General features: G+C 43.5%; 2 protein-coding genes and 1 long non-coding RNA gene across 5 annotated transcripts; 2 read left to right on the forward strand and 1 right to left on the reverse strand.

Moving 5' to 3' along the window:
* LOC135498713 (carboxypeptidase B-like) lies at positions 1-2,944 on the forward strand. Its single transcript, XM_064789094.1, has 5 exons — positions 1-213; positions 541-745; positions 1,272-1,474; positions 2,255-2,339; positions 2,526-2,944. Exons 1-5 carry the CDS (start codon positions 1-3, stop codon positions 2,702-2,704), a joined length of 885 nt encoding a protein of 294 aa, XP_064645164.1. The 3' UTR covers positions 2,705-2,944.
* A 4,888-nt stretch (positions 2,945-7,832) lies between these two features.
* Positions 7,833-11,254, forward strand: LOC135498953 (uncharacterized). Of its 2 annotated transcripts, none has more exons than XR_010449187.1 (3): positions 7,833-7,902; positions 9,017-9,320; positions 9,826-11,254. It is a non-coding gene; the product is annotated as an uncharacterized LOC135498953 (long non-coding RNA). The 2 variants fall into 2 exon arrangements; XR_010449188.1 differs by having other exon boundaries at positions 9,017-9,302.
* A 2,611-nt stretch (positions 11,255-13,865) lies between these two features.
* On the reverse strand, positions 13,866-18,868 carry LOC135499080 (zinc finger protein 667-like). Of its 2 annotated transcripts, XM_064789717.1 has the most exons (3): positions 18,790-18,868; positions 18,028-18,176; positions 13,866-17,661 (listed from the first exon to the last, which is right to left on the reverse strand). In XM_064789717.1, exons 2-3 carry the CDS (start codon positions 18,071-18,073, stop codon positions 15,134-15,136), a joined length of 2,574 nt encoding a protein of 857 aa, XP_064645787.1. In that variant the 5' UTR covers positions 18,074-18,176; positions 18,790-18,868; the 3' UTR covers positions 13,866-15,133. The 2 variants fall into 2 exon arrangements, with proteins under 2 accessions (XP_064645787.1, XP_064645788.1); XM_064789718.1 differs by lacking the exon at positions 18,790-18,868 and having other exon boundaries at positions 17,977-18,158.
* Between the last annotated feature and the right edge of the window lie 4,542 nt (positions 18,869-23,410).

Genomic DNA, 23,410 nt, shown 5'->3' on the forward strand with positions numbered 1-23,410 from the left:
ATGTGGATGGAGGATATCGCGACCAAGTGCCCACCAGGCCTCAGCTGCAATGTCCAAACCATTGGCCAATCCCACGAGAGTCGTGATATGAAAATCATCAAGATTGGCGCCAACTCAAATGGCAATTCCACCAAGCCAGGAATCTGGATCGACTGTGGCATTCACGCCCGGGAATGGATCTCACCAGCTACATGCGTTTACACGATATACAGGGTAAGTGTATCGGAAAATGCCAGCATATATTCGGAAATTTATGTTGTCAGGAAGAAAAAGGAATAAAGCTCATTCTAATAAACAAGGGGGTAAGATTTCGACGAGAAATGTCCAGGTACCGGCATCAAGTTCAAGTTTAATTAACGGTCTTCATATTTTGACCTCACCTTTTGATCTGAGCCGGTTTCGCTCGTTGGCAGGGCTTTCCAACTACTCGTGCAGCACATTAATGGGGCGCCACGCTGAACGAAGGGGCGCCAGGCTTCTGTAAGTTTAGGGCTGTCGCGCGTCTTTCCGTTAAGAGTTGAACTATTTAATTGAATTCAGATGATTGACGACTTTTCCCGAGGATACACCAGGGCCACAGCTGTCCTCAACCAGTACGATTGGTACTTCCTTCCCTCAGCCAACCCTGACGGGTACGAATTCACGTGGGATGATGACCGCATGTGGCGCAAGACGAGGTCACCGAACTCCGGAAGCTCATGCATGGGGACTGACCCGAACAGGAACTGGGACTACCAATGGATGGGTATGCTTTTATACTGCACAATGCATTGCGTTTCTTTGATATGCATGTTCCGGGCCCGGATCACCTTACTCCAGAGGCTCTTACGTTGGGCGGAACTAACGCCAATCCAGAATTGATGTAAAAGACTAAAAATTCAATCATTGCCAAGCATGCAGATCAATACACGTTTTAACAACATTGGGTTGGTACAATGGGAAGAGTCAAGAAACTCTTTACAGGTGAAGCAAGATCCAGTTACCTTATTAGTGACGAGGATGGCTTGCTGAGTTACAGAGGTGACCGCTAGGTTACACCACAGTTTCGCATTGAATAACTTGTCCTCGATATACTTTGTTCTACTCTCTAAGTAAAGATATCGCCTGACCGTGAAGGCCCCATAATTTCAGTTTTCACTTGTGACTTTTGCCCCAAAGACCCACGTAATGAGTTCTGAGTGATTGATTGTCATTAGCAGCAATGATTTTCTTTGAAAAGAAATCAGTCCAATCCCGTACTTGAAATCATCCTGCAAGTCTTCACCTTTCAGTGGCCGGTGCCAGCAGCAACCCCTGCTCCTACACCTATGCCGGAACGAAGGCCTTCTCAGAGGCCGAGACTACGGCCATGAGGGATTTCATCAATAGTGTGAAACCAAGCCTGAGGGCCTACGTATCCATCCATTCGTACTCGCAGTTGATCCTGCTGCCATATGGTGTGGCACCAGCCATCCCTGCAGACTACAATGAACTGGTAAGTATATCATCAGACACCCCCGACTCTGTGGTGGTGACACAGATAGTCGCCATGAGGAACACCCATAGGACTGACTGAGAAAAAGAAGATCAATTGCATAGTGGTTAGGGTGCCAGTTGGTCGACCACCTGGGCTCGTAACCAGGTGGTCGTGGGTTAGACGCTTGGAAGGTTGGGGTCACTGTTGATTCATCGGTATTATTTTGTCTTTACGACCTAGGATATTTTTTATTACGTTGCTTCGTATTTCGAATGAGACGTGCAACTGTGGTTACGTGTACCTGGTGCCCATGACAGGGTAAGCAAAAGACCCCCACCGAGTGAGAAACAGGAGTAGCTCGCGATGGCCAGTATAAGTTCTACATCTAGCCGAAGACGAAGTCACTCGGCCATTGAACCCTGACCTTTTAACTCCTCGCCGAAGTACGTGGCACGTTGGAACGCTCATCCCACCTTTGGAGGTGGATTGGCCCTGGCTACAGAAAGCGGAGTGAATGTATAAGAAAAAAAGGACAACATCTGTTCTCCTGAAAATGTGTCCGGCCAAGTTTGTGGCACACGTGGTCATTGTCTCACCGGCTGTCACTAGATTGGTAGCAATGCTCCGCGATCTGAATTGAAAAGGCGTCAAAGCACATTTTGTTACATACTGAACTCCCAGCGGTATTGCCTCCGTAGCATCCACGTGTTGTGTGGAACCTGAGCAGTATGAGTACATTGAGGGTTAAGATGATTTTGTAACCAACTCTTCTTTTACTGAAGTTTATATTCTCTGTAGGAACGTGCAGCTAAAGCCGCCCGTGATGAGCTTGGATCGATGTTCGGGACCGTCTACCGAGTGGGAGCCACCCCCGCCCTTCTTTGTGAGTATGAAACGGTGTTACAGAGAGTCCCGGCCAATCGAAAAAAAACAGCTCCCTTCTGAAGTAGTTGGTAAAAACTGGACTCAGATTTTGGACTCTGGACGCTGGACGCTATCTCTTCTGTCTGGCTAATAGTTTTACCTGCCTCGCGTTTACCCTTTCTAATTCCCTGCCTCTATTTCACAGACGATGCTGCAGGCACCTCTGCCGACTGGGCCAAGTTTGTCGGCATCAAATACGCGTACACTTACGAACTCAGGGATACTGGAAGATACGGATTCATTCTCCCTGCGGACCAGATCCTGGCCACGGCCAAGGAGACCTACGTATCGCTGCAGAGGCTGGCTGAAGAGATGAAAGCATGAGGCAGCCGTCCTAGAAGGTCGTGAGCACATTTCACACGATCCTGGAGGACAGGTGTAGAAGTAGAAAATGTCCCCCTGGAAAAAGTGTCCGAATTTCAAACTGGGCAATGTTTAGTGTCCTAAAAGGTACCCAGGACGATCCTGGGTAACTTTTAGGATTACCCAGGTTGGTCCTGGGTAATGTTTATGTATACCCAGGACGACATCTACCGATTCGGCGTGAGTAGGCGCGGGTATTCTAATAAAGCGTATGCAGCATATTCTTGTTCTGGTTTTTTGCTTCTCCAAGCACTGATACATCGCCTTACATAATCCCAGCCTGTCCGTTCACACTATTACAGAGAAACGTCCTCATTCGCCACTTTCCTCAAGTAGAAATCACGTGTTGGACTTCCTGTCTTATATTCTGGTAGGCTATTCACCGGATCCAACAGTTAAAAGGGTATATAGTTAGGATGCTGCCATCATGGCAGTTGACCGAAGAAGCAGTTGGCTAGCACACAATGTCAATGATGGAGAGTAGATGGTGGTGGGGAGAGGGGGGGGGGGGGGGGGGGTATAGTTAGGATGATGCCATCATGGCAGTTGACCGAAGAAGCAGTTGGCTAGCACACAATGTCAATGATGGAGAGTAGATGGTGGTGGGGAGAGGGGGGGGGGGGGGTATAGTTAGGATGATGCCATCATGGCAGTTGACCGAAGAAGCAGTTGGCTAGCACACAATGTCAATGATGGAGAGTAGATGGTGGTGGGGGGGGGGGGGGGTAGTTAGGATGATGCCATCATGGCAGTTGACCCGATAGACGCTGACGCAGTATAGAAAATAGGTGGGAAGAATGTAGGGAGGAAACTAAACACAGCAGAAGAAGAATAGGTACTTGCGCCCGGAGATAAGCATAATGATCCCAAGACCCAAGTGTAGGATTTGTCTAACAAGCGTGAATACTTTGAGGTCTCATTAGGGATTTTTTTTTGTATTCATGTGCGGCCAAGCCCTAACCGTAGTTCCTAAAAAATCATTGATTTCTTGGTCCTCACAGTATACCAGTGTTGTTTTAGCAGTTGTTTTGGCAATGACATGTTTTTGGAGTTTCTGAAACCTAGAGCGCTACTCAATAGGAGGCTAACAAGAAACTGCGCATTTTACTGTTGTTGCCGACGTATGTGTACAATGAACTTGGGATGTGCGTCGGCCCCGTGTTGAAATGCCGTCCAGTGTCAGTTGGTGCGTTTTTCGCTGATTTGTGCAAAATTCAACATATCTCAAAAGTTCAATGGTTGACCCTCGATTTTTCTTTGATTTTTGTGTAGAGTAAGCAACTGTCTTTCATGGGAGAATGGTCACTGTAAGAATTATTTAGGAAGAAATGTATAATATTTGGGATTTTCCGTGATTGTCCGGTCGAATTGGCAATATTGCCATTTGGGATGGTGAACAGAGCTACAGGGCTGCTCACCCCAGATTTTTTTTGTGTGTATTGTGACCCCCAGAATTGAGTATTTTTCCTCTTAATTGAGTATTTTTGATATTTTGAATGAAAGAAATGAGTATTATTTGCAATAAATGAGTATCCATAAAAACACCTCTATTTTCAATTATTTTAATGCAATATTGAACACAGAAAATACAATGAGCGAACGAAACCCACTTTTTGAATGGTTTTTCACACCAAAACATTGCTGATTTGTCGACACAGCTATACAACCTAATACCTTTCATTAAATGGATGCACACTTGGCGCTTTGACTGCAACTTTCACTTTTCAGACACACACATACACAAAATTCAAATCTTACAGGCACGTTTAAGTGCTTTGAGGTATACATAAAAGTAAAAAAAATCACTGAGTGGCCTTTTCAAAATGTTCCAGCAGCAGCCAATCATTAAATTTAATTTAATGTTGGAAGAAATAAAATAATCACCAAGGCTTGAAATAAGAGGTATTGCATAGCAATTATGCTGCCTAAATGTCTTGAATTGCTCCACAATGGATGAGTGTTGGATCAAATTTTCTACACTACCGGTAGCTTTTGGTCAAAAGGAACAGTAGAACTGCTACACAAGACTAGAAAAAATTTAATCACAGGCAAACCATGCCTAAAATAATCATACAGCAGCATCTTAATCACTTTTATCAAAACATATAGTACCCTAGGAAAGATTGCCACATTCCAGATTCCATACACATTCCGCTGTCAAAATCGGAATGCATTGCATTTTAAGATCTCAAGCAACGCCTCAAGCAAACCAAACCTCCAGATACACCGCACACATACACAGCCTTTCGAGTACAGCGAGCGAGACTGGATTGGTTCGATTGTCTGCTGATAGGCGCCACTACTAACTTCTTCTAGGGCGGGAACTGGCAGGCGGGAATCGGGAAGCTTTCGTTGGACCGGGGGCGGCGGACCGGGGCGGGGTTTGAAATCGTTGGGGGTTGTTAAAGAAAACGTACAAAGCACATGAAATAACGTACAATTTTAACAAACATCAATGCGTATTTTGAAAAATATTTGCGTACTTAATTAATGAAATGAAATGCGTACAAATTCTTACAATTACGTACTTGCGTATTCAGACATCACAATGCGTACCAAATACGTTAATTACGTATGGGTGCGAAGCCCTGGAGCTAGGAGCAAATGCGACGCATATGATTTATTGAAAGAAATAAAATGCCCAATTTAACATCCTGCAGAATCAGGGGAATTGGGCGTTTCCAGTGATATACGACACAAATGGGTTGTCCTCATGCAATCACTTTGGAAACGCGTTTTAAAATGGATGTTACGTCCTGTTAATGGGGCGCGTCATCATCGCGTACATTCGGGAAAAACTCTCTAACGAGACCTGAGGGTAGCGCGCGCGTTTGAGTTAGTGCGCATGCGCTTTTTTACGGAAAATTGAAATGACTTGTGTTGCTGACGAGTGGTTTCAGGTTTCACGGTAGGGCTTTGTCATGGAAACGGCGAAATAAACATTGAGACCAATGTACTTTCAAGATTATTGCATTATAAATTCGACCAGACCGTCGACATCCTCGGGCCTCCCACCTTTTCAGCAAAGCATTGTGTACATTCTTAACCAATCAGATTTCGAGTGACATCACTGTCCTTATATGGGTATCTTTCACACGTGCCTTTGTTTACAATTCTGAATGGAATAATTGATACTTCACTAGAGGTATTGCTTGTCAAAAGTACAAGTATTGCTTGTCGAAAGTTATTAAGTTTTAGAATATCACCAAAACATAGACCATATACATGCACTAGTATAGGCCTACACCACATGCACTTGACAAGCTTCAGTATTTAAAACATTTAAACCTTTCATTATTACTTCAAGACAGTGACGTTCGATCCAATATTCTTTGAGGCTGTTGGAGAGGCTTCTTGTCTAAACAGTACCATTCTGCCCCCTCTAAGGCATAGGCCTACATTGGCAACTAATGAATTTACTGCGAATTGAACACAGTTGAACACAATGTGAATAATTCAGTCTCGGTTTCACCGAAAAGAAGGCGACATGTTATTAAGCCCCCCTTTAGGAGGGGCTCTTAAGATACACGTGTGTGTGGGAGTATATACTGATTTGATGAGAAATAAAGAGAGTAACTATTGTATATCCTACAAACAATTTTTTTTGGTATATTTCTGAATTAACTCCGTTGAGTTTACCGATTTCTCCGCGATCTTCCGGTGGTGGTTGCTATCCCATTTGTTGAAATTAATTTAAATCAATTTAAATCTTCATGGGAATTCGCTACATCATATGCCTAAGAAATTGGCCAATTATATTAATATTTTTATTAGAGAAATATCCGTCCTAAATAATGACAGAAAAGGGTGGTTTATTTCAATTTTGTGTCGACATGATCGAGGTCACGTGACATAAAAACAAAACAATCGCACACACCCGTCCAAAAAAGGCACTTTAAGAAAAACAAATACGTTTTTCCAGCTTAAAACCACACTGACGACTAAGTTATATTGGTCTACTGCCCAAATCTGAAGTATCAAATTGAATCACAAACTAGAACTAGCTCTATTTAGCTATAGTTGCGTGAAAAATTCGGGTGAGCGACGTACATTCTGTACCCTAGCGGCCAATAATTAAACTACTTTCAGCCGTCTGCTCCGGTCTCGTTAGGGAGTTTTTCCCAAATGTACGCGATGATGACGTGCCCCATTAACAGGACGTAACATCTATTTTAAAATGCGTTTCGAAAGTGAATGCATGAGGACAACCCATTTGTGTCGTATATCACTGGAAACGCCCGATTCCCGTGAATAAGGTCAATCACAATGTATTACATTACCAAAACAAAAATGTGTCGGAAGGAACTATATGGATGGTCCCATCGCACCCCCCCCCCCTCCAGCAGTATGACACAGAAGGGCTAGTTGACTGTCCACCGGGGGGGTTTGGGGGGAGCTTCCCCCCAACGCACTGGTAAAAACCTATGTCGACGGAGGGGGGTTTGGGGGGTGTCCCCCCATTGTAACAGCTGTAGTTGTTAGAGCTTGCACTTAACATATGCTCGTAGGGGGGTTCGGGGGAGCTCCCCCGACCTAAAGGGGGGCTCACTAAGTTCTTGACTTTACATATTAATGTATAATGATCATGATAATTAGGAGACCCTGTGTGTGTGTTTGATCCAACATACCGCGTTGATGAGATGGAAGTTTGCCAGAGTGCCTTAAACTGTTAAAAGGTAGGCTATAATAAAGTCAGCATTAGTATGCGGGCGGGGACTATTTCTTTATGGGGCCTTATGGTTCAGCGTCTCCAAGGAATTCTATTTTTAGAGTCCAATGGGGGAGGTTAGGGGGCCTTCCCCCAATGTAATGGCTAAAACCTGTCACTTTCAGAGAATGGGGGAGGGGGTTTGGGGGACTCATCCCCCATGTACTGGCTAAATATGTCAGAAGGACGGGGGGGGGGGCTCTCCCATGTCAAACAGTTGTGTGAGTTCACTAGAGTTTGCTCTTTAAATATTATGAAGGGGTAGCTCTGACTGATGACTGCTATCTCGGCACATCGACATACCTCGGCACCAGTAACGGTTTATCAGGAAGAAATCACCTAGAGTATACGTCAAATAAAATAAATACTACAGTCGCGTAACGCGCCACGAAATTATTTGCCGCTTTTAAAAGAGTTTAGGCACGTTTTGTGCAATAAATATGCAAGTTCGGTAGGTTTAAAAGATAGTTTTCTGATTTGGAATCTAAATAAATGTTATTTGATGATTATAAGCCCAAATGAATCTGTCAATACCGACAGATTTGACAGGAAACGCGACTCTGTGGGGAGAATTGAATGGCGAGCACGTGCTCGTCATTCGTTGATCCGAATAATTTTAGTTCACATTCTGTACCTAATATAATCAAGGTAGTTTTGTATTGGTAAGAGGACATGATTAGTCTAAGCACAGCCATAGAGCACATGCACAGGCCCCTGAAGGCCGAAGCCTAATACTAGAGACTTGGCGGGATTATAAACCAGTGAATCACAGAATGGGATAAGCGCAACCAGGAAAGAATGAGTAGACCCTACTATAAGAAGGGAAGAGTACCACCGTATTCAGGCATATTTAGGCACACTGCGCTTATATTCAGGGTGCGCTTATCTCCCGAATATTAGCGCATGCGCTTAACAATGAGAAAAAAAGCGAAGGTAACATACAAATCCAGGCGCATTGGACACCAAATTGCCACGTCAACATCATTTGTAACATACACATCCTATGTTGTTTGTTTTTTCAAAGTACACGAATGCTGGTTTTAAATATTTAATCTAATATCTGCTGTCACAACCTGGCGGGGACTGCACAGTGCGAGGTAAAGCATTGTTGCATCGGCCATACAAGAATCCCACACTTCTGGGACACTACATATGCAGTCACATGCGCACCACGCAGTATAGGAACGAGTATAGTATAGAATTGACCCAACAAAATTTATAGGCGCATGCGCTTGAGAACGGCAAATTTGACCAGGTAAAACACGGGTGAAAACAAGCAGTTTTCGTTTGTATGCACATGCGCCTAAATACGCATAAATACGGTATATTCATGAGAAGGTCCGGGACTTTCTGACACTAGACTTGCAGGTATTGACTAATCAGAAGAGAGCTATCATGCTTGTTCGGCTCAGATAGAGAGCACGACCATGATCACATACAGGGGTTTCAATTGGTCAAAAATCCTGTCACCTGACAGGAAGTCCATCATGATTTCTGCTTAAGGAAAGTGGCATATAGGACTGTTGATGAACTGAATGCTTGAATATTTACTCTTTGTATTTTAGAAAACTGCAGCCAGTAAACCAGATAACGACACCCATTGATTAGGCCTACCATTGTAAAGATGGAGGCAGTCCTGCTGAAGATGGAGCCTGATGTCATTGCAGAAAGTGACCAGTGTATGGACTTCGAAGACCAAGCTATGGAGGGCGGAACCAGCAGATCAAAAATAAAGAGAGAGCCACCCACTAACAGCAACCACGGTGCAGATGACCCTCATAGATGACTTTAAATAAAGGTGGAAGACGACTTGGCAAGGTGCCTGCTGTCGAATGATGCAATCTCTCAAAGGTAGGAGAAGATGCTTCAGTTAGTGTCTTTTTAGTATCCTTTTATCAGCTGCAGGCTTACACATTTCTTCGAAGTGTAGGCCTACTTTCAATCTAATTTCTGGCCTGAACGAAATATCTGGATTGGAGGTTTCAGTGAACAAAACATTGGTTTTCTTCAAGCAAGCCCATGAACAATTTTTGTTCGTGGGGAGTGGGGGCATAGGCCTTCTTTTTGGAGAGCAGCTAAAAAGAGAAGCTCTCTATAGCTCTGTAGCCTAGTCTGTTACTGGTGGAAGAGATGTTTCTAATTTGAAAACAAATTAATATTTGAACACCATGACTTCATAGCTGTTAAAAAAGCAAACTGTTAGGCCTTATCTATTGTCATCTGCTAGTGTATGTCAATATGTCAGACGGTAGTGTAAACATCAGACTGACGTGTGTCTAGATGCAGTGATGGCCTAATCTTACCACAGTTCATGATCCTATATATATTCTTATTTTTCACGTTTGATGATTTTCTTCCTTTTTTATCATTGCAGGCACTTTCGACTAACCCAGCTTTAGTGGCAATGCGGAATGAACCCAGGCTCGAGATCTGCCTCAGATGCAAGTCAGTTGAATCACACATCAGGGCCAAATACCGCTATTTACAGACTCGCCAGCTGGTTTGGGGGCGCTCGAACGAATTCTGCGTAATCGAGATAACACGATACAAATCGGATCTATCTTTTGAAAATGGTGGCCCTGCTACTCTCGCAAAGTTGTGTATGACAGTAATGCTGGGACAGTATAGTTGTGGCTTGAAGGTATGGAGGGCACATTTTTAGATCGCCATGCAAATAGAAGCGAGGGCGTTGATTTGGTTGTCTTAGATGAGGTCTTGAAACAATTTACGACTGAGTACGTGTTCTGTTGTGGGTTCTCGAAGCAGGAGTTGGAGAACACATGTAATGATAGGTGGTGCATTACAAGTGGGGGTTTACTCGAAGAGGGGTTCATGTACAGGAGTAGGAAATGCCTGCGTTGGTATATTTGTAAGGCAAATGTTACCGAAAAGTTGAAAAACGGCATTTGGTTCTGAATAAGGAGTTGGAAGAGATGGGCGTCTGGGATAAATATGTGCCGCAGAGTGAAAGGCGCAAAGGGGGCAGTGAGACTGCGGGGAAGAAGAATGAGAGAAAGCGAGGCAGTCTTCAGAGTGCGAGCCAGAGAAATTGAATGCAGCTTCAACTTCAGATGTCCAGCCTGAAAATGCTGGAATGTCTAAAGTGAAGCAAGCCCGGAGGAAAAAAGTGAGACAGTCTTCCAGTCAGTCGGAAATTTGGAATCGGCTTCTGCCACGGATGGCCAGCCCAAGCCAGAGAAACTAGTGGCAGCTTCGGGTGTCCAACCTAAAAATGTTGTGACATCTGATGAGAAGCGATCTGCCGTCATCCAGGCGGAGATTGATTCATTTTATCACTACCTAATGCAATGTTCAGCCTCGATTGATGATTTACATTTACGAATACTGTAACCAAGAAAATATTCATGCAGGTTTTAATTTTGCAGTCTTTATGGTCCGACCTAATCACTCACTGAGTGATCGCCGTAAATTTTTTCAGTTCACTCACAGTTTAATGCGATTAGGGTCATTCGGCAATAAGGCTATTACGTCTTGTAGCAAAGTGGTGAACAGTCCATGAGATGTGAATTTTCTGGCACTAGCCACATGTATGTTTCTAACATTGCGTGCTTTTGTTTAAGGGGAAAGTGTTCATATTTCGAACAAAAAATCCAGCGAAATTGTTTGTAAGTACTGTGTATTGCTTTCTATTCGTTGACAACACTAAGACAGTTCATGTACAGTACATGTACAGTACATGTATATGTTTTATGTAACGATCACCTTGTTTCCCTTCCTCAAGATATGAGTTGAAAGGGAAACTCCCAAGTTAATGGCAAATGATAATAAATGCTTTTATTTCATATTATTTTGCTTTTCCTTTCCTCTTGCATGCAGAAAATTGAAGTTGTGTACTTCTAATTTTCTAATCCCTTTTGCCTGACACCCATTGTTGCTTCGTTCTTGCATGAGTATGAAGTTCACTGTTATGAGCAGGGTCTTGAGAATATAGAGAGGTTCAGCACCCTACTGACTCCAAAACCAACATCATTTCAAGGTTGAATTACAGTTATAAGTGGTATATATTTTTTCGGTTTGATTAGATTGACAAACGTTTTCATGTTGATATTCCACCTGGATCTTCACAATAGTACTTCAAATTCTAAATTGGACCTGTGCATAAGCAGGTGGCCTGAAGTTGTTATCCATGTCGTAGGCCATTATATCTGCCTTTGCACAGGTCCAAAAATTTTAAATGCTGTGTCGACGCTGTTGAGGCAGTTAAATGGCGCCTTTACAAAACAAGGCTTTTATTACAAGTAATAAGACTATGTGAAACAGATGCACCAAAACTAGCTGAATTGTGTCTACCCAGTATTATTGGGCAGGTACACATCAATGTGAAAACTCATGTCAGTTCAGTTGAACCAAAGTTGTCAGAATACAACTTGTAATTCACTTCCAAGGTTGAAGTCAAGAGTAGGAGCAGGAAAGATTGTGCAACCTCTGAAGTGCCTGGCTGGCTCTTATGTGCGTTACCAAAAATCAATAAAGACAAGTCTTTATCAATTCTTGGCGTCACTGAGTTCCTGTTGAGATGACGCTGCTTTGATATACAGTCCAGCTCATAAAAAGTTTGAATTCTAAAAGTTTTTGTGGAACTCTGTAATCTTGTTGGCCAGGCATTTTCTTGAGACACTGCACTAATTCCAAGTTATGCATGCTGGTTTTGTATAGCCCACACCAATATCACAATCATAACTTATCTCTAGTATTGTCTTGAACTCCCTCCGGGCATTTTGAAATGGGACAAAGAGAACGTGCAGACGAAGTCTTCACAGCAAGAGATGACATATTTGACGTCAAATTGATGTTCTTGAACTAGGTGCCGCTCAGTCGTGGGCACATCAGTGGCAGAAGTGAAGCAAGGCCACATCAAACATGGGAACACGTTGGAACCACTCAAGTGCACAATCTGTCCTAGGACAGAAATTTTGGTCCCAAGTTTGTAATTTCTGCATTGAACAATCAAGACACCCGTCAATGAAGGACAGCATTGAAATTGGACTCCTTTGCAGTCCATTTCGTCACCCTGGTCGTCTTTCCACTATAGTACCAGGCGACAGGACAGGACTGGTCCACTGCCTTTGGAGTGTACATTGAAATGCCCCCCCCCTGAGTCAAAGAGGCTACAAAATGCTTTGTGTCTTTGCCCTTGAAATCCTATACTTCTCGGGCAGATCACAACCAGCAGATAAGTCAATGGGTGATATGAATAAAGACTAGCAAATGCTTTTACTTCAATTTTGTACAGAAAGGCCTAGTGTAATTGTACATGGAGTTTTAGATAAAAGCATTTGCTAGTCTTTATTCTTATCACCCATTGTCTTGAACATGAACCTGGCTGGTTTATGCCAGTGTGCCCTAGTCAAATAAGCATCACCAGACTTTCCCACTCCTTCTGTACCGAAGGACAAATTCCTTACCACGCGGACATCAAATTTTTCAGCACCACACTAGCAGAGTTGATTGGAGCAAAAGACAGCTGCACCAAAAGGTTGAGCGGAGAGTGTCGTCTACAGACAGCCAGAGAAAACTACTGGGCTGACCATTGCAACAGTAAGTTTTTTCTTTCAGTATCCTGGCACTTTTCAAGGCACACAGGAACCAGTTTTGAAAGAGTTTCCTTGGAGTTAATCAGCTGAAGGGCTATATTGTAGAACAGGAACTCATTTTGAGCATGACAACTTAAATTTCGTTCATAGTGGGGGGGGGGGGGGGGGATCTAAGATGAAGTGAAATGGTCCAAATATGCCCTACGACATAGCTCGGCGGTTGGCTACATGCTAGCCACGTTCTGCTCCGGTTGTAATGTCCTGAGGGTCTGTGATCAAAAGCTATCGCAAGCTAAAAATGGTTCAGGTGTTAGTAGTAGCAAAGACAATTTCACAACCTAAAATTAAGAACAGCAACCAAATGCATCCTTTCTTTGTCGTTTTTGAGATTCGTATCCTAATCCTCTGTAACATCACAGATACATCTGTTGCTGGGACAAAATTTTCCCACGTGTGGCAAGGTCACAGATCTTTTACCAACATATCCAGTATCCAACCGAATTTGATTGATTGGCCCCTGAAACTCCATAAAACAGAGAACCCAAACTTGATGAGGAACAAGTCTGAGCTAGTCTAAAGTAGCTGATTCAAATGCCATTGTATCGATGAGAAGTTGGATATGACAATGTCTTTCTTTTGGCATAGGATCAAGGTTGTGACAATTTACTGCACTTGGAATTCACATCCAACTAAATCTCTCCTACTCTATGAGTATGATACACGGTTGAGGCGGGATTCGTCACAATTTTTAAGGTAGCACTACCAGCCTTTCAATGGAATCATGACCATTTCAAAAGCCAAGTCCTGCCTGCTCACGACTGGTTTTACAGTACTCTTAAAATCGAAGACCGACTACCAATTATGTATAACTTCATCAAGCTTCGTCCTTGACTATATTTACAGATAAATACAGATAAATCATTACATGAATTTCACCAAATGTTTTGCAGCAGTCAATGGATACCCTGAATGTATACCCCCCCCCCTCCATTAATCATTTAGAACTATTGGAAAATGATATAAAGAATATGTTGTGAAACCCTGATGATTTCATCTAAAGTCCCAAGTGAATAAGTGTCAAATCCTGACCCTGGAGCAAACTTCAAGGTTAAAACTAGGTGGCGATTGCCTGAGGGAGGGAGTACAAGGTTCACATTGACAGCTGCACTACTTCATTTATGCTCGCCTATATATAATCCATGTTTCTGCAATGTTGTACATGTACAAAGGAAACCTTCTGCGTAGCCCTTTGGCAAACCTACACATTTTTGTAAAGATTTTCCTTTTAAAAACGCTAGTAAACACTAAAATATTCAGGTCAAATGGAGCCTAGAGGCGGGAGCTGAAAGCAGGTCAAATTGATGGTCTCCATCAAGGTGACCTTTGTAGTGGAGATGCCTACTGGCATATTCCTAAAATTCATAAATCTGGCTCACCGAATCCTCCCTGTATTCTCCCTTGATGGCTGGCACACTCTTTTCAAAGTTTATTTAGAAAACATAGATACATACATATATGTAAATAAAAATCATTGATTACATCAACCACAATAACCTGCTATTTTTAGCAAGCATCGAATTAAACTAGCAGTGATCTCCAATGATTGGTTTTCAGTGTCCTGTCAAAATGTTCTAATGATAGCGTTGAATCAAAATAGGCAAACTCGACATTTTTAAACCTCTTTAATCCCAAAACTTGAAAATCCCGGGATCCCAGGGTGGTCACGTGGTTGCGAAATTGGGTCTGACTTTCACGATGTATAGCGTCTGCATACAACCGCCAAAGTCCGGTACCGAGGCGCCATCTACCCAGGCATGCTCTAACTGACCCTACTGTACATCAAACACGCTAAAACAAGCAATAAAATAGCGTTGCAGATCAAGGGAATAAAATATCACCGACACCGACCTGTCAGCCATTGGGAAAAAACTTTATTTCAAAATGACCGACTGGTTGGTCACTGGGATTCAAGAGGTTAAATTGGCAATTCTCAAATCCTGCTAAACGAATGATGTCTATACCAAAAATCCAGGCCATATTTGGTACATCCCGACATCCAAAGAGACCATTCTTCCTCCCTCTTCATTTAGCATCTCAGTTCGTAGCACCATCTTTCTCACCGTTTTCTCATTGATATTGCATGTTCGGTGGCATGAAGTTAGCAGCGGCAGCAGCTGCCAACTGCATTGGATTAGGTCCCATTTGATAGTTGGGGTGTGGGAAATTTGGACCAGTGTCATACTTGGGTGGTGCTGCTAAATTTTTCACAGTTGCGCCAGGTAAATAATCAAAGTTCATTGTGTTTTCAAACTTGGGAGCTGTTAGAAATGTGGTACCACCTTTTGATGTCCCCTGATTGGCAAACTTTTGACCGGTTGTAAATGTAGGTTCATTTCTGAAATCATCTTGATCAGCACACTTGTCAGCTCTCATAAAGGTTGGTCTCCTAAATTTAGGAGCAGTTTCAATCATAGTGCCACCTTTTGTAGTCTCCTGTCTGGCACCAAACCTCTGAGAATTTGAAAAATTAGCATCACCTTTCAAAACATTTGGTGTAGTAAACTTTGGAGCAGTTGTAAACACATCCTCATCCTTCAAATGGCCAGCTTCAGCAAATATTGGCACGTTTACAAACCTTGTGTCACCTTTCGAATGCCTGGACTCAGAAAACTTTGTCACAGTCGCAATAGTTGCGTCATTTAAGATGTCCGCTTTGGCCTTTGCCCCAGCCGAACGACAAAAGTTACACAACCCACCCCTCAAACTACTATTATACGTGAAGGCCTTTGCACACACAGTGCAAACATATGGTTTCTCGCCTGAGTGGACTTTTTTGTGCGCTTGAAGTCCGCAAATTTGCTTGAATGTCTTTCCGCACTGGTTGCACAGGAAAGGTTTTTCACCTGTGTGCATTCTTTTATGGCACTGAAGATGATCTGAACGCTTGAAAGCCTTGGGGCAAACGTCACACAAAAACTTTTTCGCCTCTTCATGTGTTTTGCGATGCTTGGCCAAGTAAGTTTTCGCAGGGAATGATTTCGAGCATGTCTCGCAAATGTATTTTTCCGTCCCGTGGTGGATTTTCAAATGGACGTTCAACCACTGTTTTGAGGCAAATGTTTTTCCACATTGGTCGCAAATGTAGGGCGATTCATTTGCATGAATGCGGAGATGCATTTGCAATCGCTGATTTCGTGTGAATTTCTTATTGCAAATTTCACACTCGAAGTCACGTTTTTCTTGGAATCCATGAACACTTTTTTTATGGCGGACTAACAAGTAGTTCTTATTGCATTTAAAGTCACAAGACTCTGCCTCACATTTATAACGGTCTTCATCAACGCGTAAGTGCGTCTTCAAATGCGATCGCAGGTTTCCTCGTTTTTCGGTTTGATACGTACACCCCCCATCTTTGTACGGACACGCATAAACTGTCCCGTCCTCGTGGCAACGTAAATGACTCATCAAGTTATTCATATTCATTGTCTGAAAAGAACAATCTGTGTCGGTCCGCGGACACAGGTAAAGAGTTCCAGAAGTACTATCTTCGTGTTTCGGCTCAGCTAGATCCGGTACCGATTTTGTTTTCCCCCTTCTCTTTTTAGACCTTGTTTTCTGAACCTTTGGTGTCCTGAGCTTTAGTGGTGGAACAATCTCATGCTCTTCGCCCTCTTCCTCCTCTTCAATATCTTCCTCTAGGTACGTCACCCGCTTTGCTGTAGCATTCTCCAGCCTCGAACTGGAGCGCTGTCCTCTGACCCTCTTCCGTCTCCCATCCAATAACTTCACTTTTGGAATCTTGATCTTCAGAATCGGATCTTTCGAATGCTCCTCAATCTTATGCTCTAAAAGCATCTGTGCGTTATCAAACATGTCTCCACACTCCACGCAGTGAAGTGGCTCAGTGCATGCATCCATATGACGCTCCATGGCGAGATACTCTGCTGTCTGGAAAGAACACCTCCAGCACTGGTACGGTGCATCCATACCATGAACATCTTTATAATGCAAATCTAACAGAGAAGGTTTTGAAAATTTTTCTTCACATTTTCGACAACTCATAGATTTATTCGGGGAAATGGAAACAGTTTGGCATTTCTTCCCCTGTCTATCCTCTGAATGCTCGTCCTTGCCTGTCTGTGTACCATCTTCATGTGCCTGTGTACTGTCGTCACGCGCCTGTATATTGTCCTCACTTACCTGTGTATTGTCCTCGTCAGTCAAGGTAGCTAAATTCAGGTTATCGACACCAGGGCTTAGTCGATCCTTAGGGTTTGCACACCAGCCTACTTGCTCAGAATCACTGTTCTCCGGATTACGACTCGCCTCACTAAAATCACTATCAGAGCAACTATTTTGTTCATGCACATCTACGACTGATGGGGTTGGTTTTGGTGACAGTTCATCAACCATAGATTCAGAGTCAGATGAAGATTGTTCAGACTCAGCGGTTTCCAATGTTTCATTTTGATGAGAGCGCCTTCTATCTTCATGACATTCTGTCCCTTTCCTCACATCAGCGTTATCTCCGAAACTTTCTGAGGTATCATTTCCAGCAGCCTTGGAGTTCGATTTACAAGCACCTTCTGTGCCCACTGCTGACATCTTGTCTTCATTCACAATCACATCACTTCGTGTTTCTGGACCTTGTTGACCTGAAATGAAATGAAATAAATTAACTTTCTCAAGAAGAATATTATCCAAAGGTGTGGATATGGTACTCTAAGAGAATTTTTGAGGGGATTTTAACTTCTTTCAGGCAAAGCTTGTCAGACTAAAAACTGTTTGCAACTGTTAACAATGCTCCACACAAGAAGGGACTGTGATTTTGACTGGACTTTGCGGACTACGTGTTTGGGGATCTACAAGTTCATTCTGGTATGAACTTGTCTATGTCTGTTTGATTACATCTTTAACTTTGAACATGACAACTATCCTTTACATGTTCTACGAATAACAGATGTTCGTACCAGCAAACGAAAATGCTTCGACACCTCACAAATCTTCCTATGCTTGCATACCTGATTTCGATAGTCCTGTGAGGGCTGCAAATTTTTCCACTTCCATGGCAACTGCTACTAGCCTAGATATTACTCACAATGGAGTGGCACGAAATCATTTTCATTCTTCAAAGGATTCATGGCCAAGGACACTCATGCCTGCCCTGAAACTAAGAATATCGAATATGAATTAGTTGTCATTATCTAAAATATTGTGCACAGAGGCCTACCGTACATTCTCCATCAAATATAAGTAAAGAGGTCCAGACTTTATCATGTTCTTGCGTTGAAGATGAGCCTCTGTTTGTAAACAAGGGTATGGTCAAAACTGGTGTATTCAGCATATCAGTAGTACGAGGGCCAGTTTGGACAATTTCGAATAAGTTTGTTTGGGTGCTGACCACTGTCCTGTCAATTGAGTCATGCTTGTCACCTGGAACAAAGGGTCGCAGACAGCGAGTTTGACAGTGGCTTATAACATTGCCGAAGGTTGTCATTTGAACAAACTGGTATTATTTTGTTGTTCGACATGATGATGTAAGAGCTCCATCACATGCACATGACACCTGGAACAGTACCATCAAAACTGTGGACATCCTGAAAATCTTGTCTGTAAGTGTAAATCGATGTACATGACTTCACTGTACATTTTGCACACGTACTCTTTAGGAAAATGGCTAGCATCTTATCAATTATCTCTATCATTTCGCAATCGATTGGATCCAGTTTAGCAGTTACATATTCCTATAAACATCTGTAACAAGTAACCAATCGACCACGTACTTATAGAGCTTCTGGGCACCGACGATTGACATTTATTTGATAAAATCGCCAATAAATTTTATTTTTATTTTGGTACTTCTAATATTTTGATGGCACGAAATTTCAGCAATGCGATTCCCGGCAGAAGTGGAATGTGTCAAAATAATTGTCACATCCTCGGCAGTCTTCGGTGCGGAGATATAGACGAAGCACGCATGTCACTCCAGCACCGACCTTCGTGTTGGAAGTGGCATTATGTCTCGGTATTATGTCTGTTACAGGCTGTACTCTAGTAGTCTTGTAGGGGGGTACATGCCTAGGGCCTACCCTCGTATATGAGCCCTCCCCGATTCCATGCAGGTAAAGTGCAAAGTCTAATGAACTTACACGACTGTTACCATGAGAGAGCCCTCCCCTCCGTAAGACCCTCCATAAGACTTTCTGGCACGTTTTACCAAGTAGCATGTATAGGAACCCCCCCCCCCCCCTCCCCCGATTGAAACCCTCATAAGGCCTTCCACGTGTTTTACTCTGTGGGATGGAGGGACTGGACCCCCTGGACTCCCCTTGATGGTAATCTCCATAAGTCATCCAACATGTTTTGCTCAATGCGATGGAGGGGACTGGACCCCTCTCCCTCCTTCAATAAACCCCGTCCCCAGATGAGACCTCAGTGATGAGACCCTGTGTGAGTCCTTCCTGGACATCTTGCGTATGAGGCCTACTCCATCTTATACTCCACCATTCATCCATCCATCTAATTCATCTAAAAGGAACGATGTACTGCCATGACTGATTCGCCAACATAAACCCCAACATTGCGACAAATAAGCGGGGCAGCAGCTAGATACACTCCGAAAGCAGTGGATCGGCATCGCCTTGCCGCCGCCAGAGAGGAAGGACGATTTTTACAGACGATCATGATTACGAAACGGGCTGCAGAGGAGTCTGCGGCTAGATGACGTACCTTCGCAAAATTAGATCGCGCCATTGCGTTCATTTACTGAGACCAATGAACGCATTCCAGCCACCACCTCTTTTTATTCGCCGATCTTATTTTTAATGCATAGGACATTTCATCTTTTGTCTCAAATAAATCGCACCAGGGTCCTGGTGTGATTAATAATAGGTTGATAATATTGCCGACACAACATCGATAGCGGACATAGAAAGAAAAACCAACCGGATATCCGGAGCACGCAGGGACACATCAAAGAAATCCGAATGAAGTGAGCAACATCGCATGCAATTGGCTATAAAACAAGAGGTGCTTCGTAATTATCATTGTTTGCTGAAACAGAAATTGCTTTTGCGATGTGACTCTGTCAATAGCATTGGATGTGATCAATCATCGACTTCGTATTAAAGGGACAACTTGGGCATGAATTTGTTTTTCATTCAAAAATTGTTTCCAGCAAGACTGTGACTTCTCTAAACAAGATAATATTGATAAATCATTGAACTGCAAACAGTGCTGGGTGTAAACAAAATCCTGCCTAAAATTCCCGAGGCATGCCCAAAGCTGCCTCGTAACACTGGCGAAAATCAATATCACAGATCAGCATGATACTGGTGGCGGCGGACTTTGTTTAGCAGGAGTGTTATCCTAAATCCCACGACCAAGTTGTCCCTCGACACTAGTTTGAGGCTTACTTTGGGAAGACCAAGTTATTTTCACAGGTTTAATGGAAATCCGACCCTTTGCACAAAGTCAGGGAAGGTCGGAGAATGTCGGAGAAATGTTTTCGGAGGACACAACGGCTCGATGTACAGCGTACCCAGAGACCGATGTCGGGGTCAAATCACTGCCAACATTATGACGAAGTCGTCGCCCTCTCATGCCGCGGCGGCAATTAATTTAGAATAGCTCTATTAACCTTGACATTATTGGTTACCTTCATAGCAGATGACCTCAGAAGATATTAGCTGGTTTGGGTTCGTTTATGCGCATTAGGGATCGTCAGAATCAGTTGGTGACATCATTGGTCAATGGCGAAATGGTTTATGGAACACAGGCGTATGGTCGAGAAAAAACACCTATGAAAACGATCGTTTGAGCCCGCAGCTTTGGGCAGTGTGTAAATTGATGTGATAGCCTATGCATTGTAAGCTCTTCCGCTTGATGTTATGCTTTGGCGAAACATCCAAGAATGTGTAGTCTGTCACGTGTCTTCCCACTCTGAGATTTATAGATTTTTCCCTCTTGTACAGCTTGGAGTCTCGTGGTGTCAATTATAACCGCTCATCCACTCGGCCAGACCTGTCGTAGCTGGGTCGTTGTGTCCCCTTGCCTCGTTCCACACACTTACCGCTCATGGTTAACATCCCAAATATTAGTGCACGTAGATAGCTGGCCCTTTAACGGCGTATTCGCGCCATTTTGACCTTCCATGCTTACCCCGACAATCACAACATCAATCATACACCTCAAAGGCCTCCCATGGCGGTAGCAAATGGCCTAAACGAATAGCCCAAAGATTTGCGGATGAGGGACAGAATAACAATATGTTTCCTGTCGCCCAGATGGTCCAGTGGTGTACACCGTGGGGCGCAGCTTGAATGCAAAGGCTAGTAAAGCTAACACCACGGATGAATTGAGACGTGTTTTGACTGCTTTGATTCTGTTGTACACAATGTTAAGGCGGGGGGGGGGGGGGGGGGGGTTAACAGTAGTTTGCCGGCTTGATTGTCCGGATCAGATGCTGATTTTTTTCCGTTAAGTAGTGCTCCATGTCAATTCTATTGGTTTAGTTTCATGTGGGGGCTTGGACTCGATGTTGATTCGTAGAGTGGACGAGGGGAGGTCGTTGGAGGTAACCATGCCTTGCCGCTGTCCTGGGATGGAGTTGTCAGATATTTTTCCAGAATGTTCACAATAAGTACGATTTACCTAATTAAGTGTGTCAGGCAGGGCGTGGTTTTGATTGGGGCGAAGCATTTGGAACATCTGTGTCCATCATATCAGGATTTTTTCCCAACAAACGAAGCGAAGGAGCTGTTGTTTGCGACTCATAGCAATGGAGAGTAGTGTGTGGTACACTGGCTATCGCAATGTATTTGCATTGATCCATAAAGTACCAAATTAATCTTCATTGTAGGCATCCGTGTTTGTTTACAAACAATAACAGCGCTGTTGATGGCGTTTTTCATTCATCACGCGTATTTGCTCAGTTCTACATGTAGCTACAATAGCCGTGATATTTGTCTTGGGAATTACCATCATCTCATTTTATTGGCGAGAACCATCACTTAAAGGGACATTCAAAGGGACCCGCAGGGTACTGTAGGTTTTAGGTGGCCGGTGTAGAAGGTTGAAATGTCTAGGATAGGATATCCGGGCAACAAAGGATTCTTATTTGCTTTGATCTCTGAGCTATTGGCAGTCATGGCCTCTATAGAACCATACTATATCAACAGGACCGGACACTTTTTCCAGGGGACATTTTCTAGTGTGCTTCTTGAGGTCATTTATTTGGCCAATGCCAACTCTAAAGTTTTTTCGTGGAAGTGAAGAACCCCCAAGATTGAGCTGAAACACCTGTAGGGAATGCATTGTGTTGGTTGAAAAACCCTGAGATGTTTTTCAAAAGCTCAAAACATGTTACTAATTCTTAATTTTTAAGAGCCGTGCTGTGTGCCATCCGTCCATCCATATTGACTTCATTGAAAAATGCCCACGGTCATTCGTTCTAAAGCTCTCATCAATAGGGAGGTTGAGATCGGGGACTTTTCACGGATCCTTATACGTATACGATTAGAAATACGCACGCTTCTTGGCATGCCGACTTATCGGCGGTGAATATCAGTCCTAAAGTCTCTCCTCCTTTCACCGCCGATAACTCCCGCCAGGTAATCTGTCGGACGCACCATCATAAACGGGTGGCCAATCAAATTGCTCGACACAAAGTAATTGAATGACGGCCTGAATTGATAGTGCCAACCTCCGGATCAGGTTACCCTTCTTCTATACAACATGCACTGTGCATTTGGGTCAGGTCAGCATCCCTGGAACCGTTACTCATTGAACACCTGGTCTTCAATTATGATGGCTTTTGGCGCGTGTCTCGTGCGACAACCACGAGTAAGTGTAATGTTAGTGTTGTCGGGACAGAGGACGTGTGGGATGGAAGGGAATGCAGGGAGACTACCGATAAAGTATCAGGCCTTCTGACGACCGATCAGGGGGGAGTTATCGGCGGTGAAGGATGGATATACGTACAACGACGGTGGATCGGCATGGCTACTTGGTATAGTACGTATAATGATGGTTAAGTTGCTGTTCTCAACCTCCCTTATATCGGAAAGATTGATACTGATATGATAATTTCGACGGGTCGATCATCATACTAGTACGTTCCTTGGTTGGTTTCCTTCAGAGAAGTACAGCCCCATCAGGCAGGGTTAATTACCGTCATCACCCGTGACATTTAGCTGAATGCCTCTATCCTCGCCCAATGTCTGCCAGGGTAGATTTAATGACATTATCTTTACCTTGAGATTGCTTTATAACCCGAGAGACAAGCTTTCTAATCAACGTAGCCGTGGAGGCTTGCTGTTTATTCATTCATTGCCACTGATTACCCGAGCCTCTCACAACAGGCCTTTATATCTATCTTTGAAATACGCTCAGTCAAAGCCCTGC

This window comes from Lineus longissimus, chromosome 14, assembly GCF_910592395.1.
Source record: "Lineus longissimus chromosome 14, tnLinLong1.2, whole genome shotgun sequence".
Lineage (NCBI taxonomy): Eukaryota > Metazoa > Nemertea > Pilidiophora > Heteronemertea > Lineidae > Lineus > Lineus longissimus.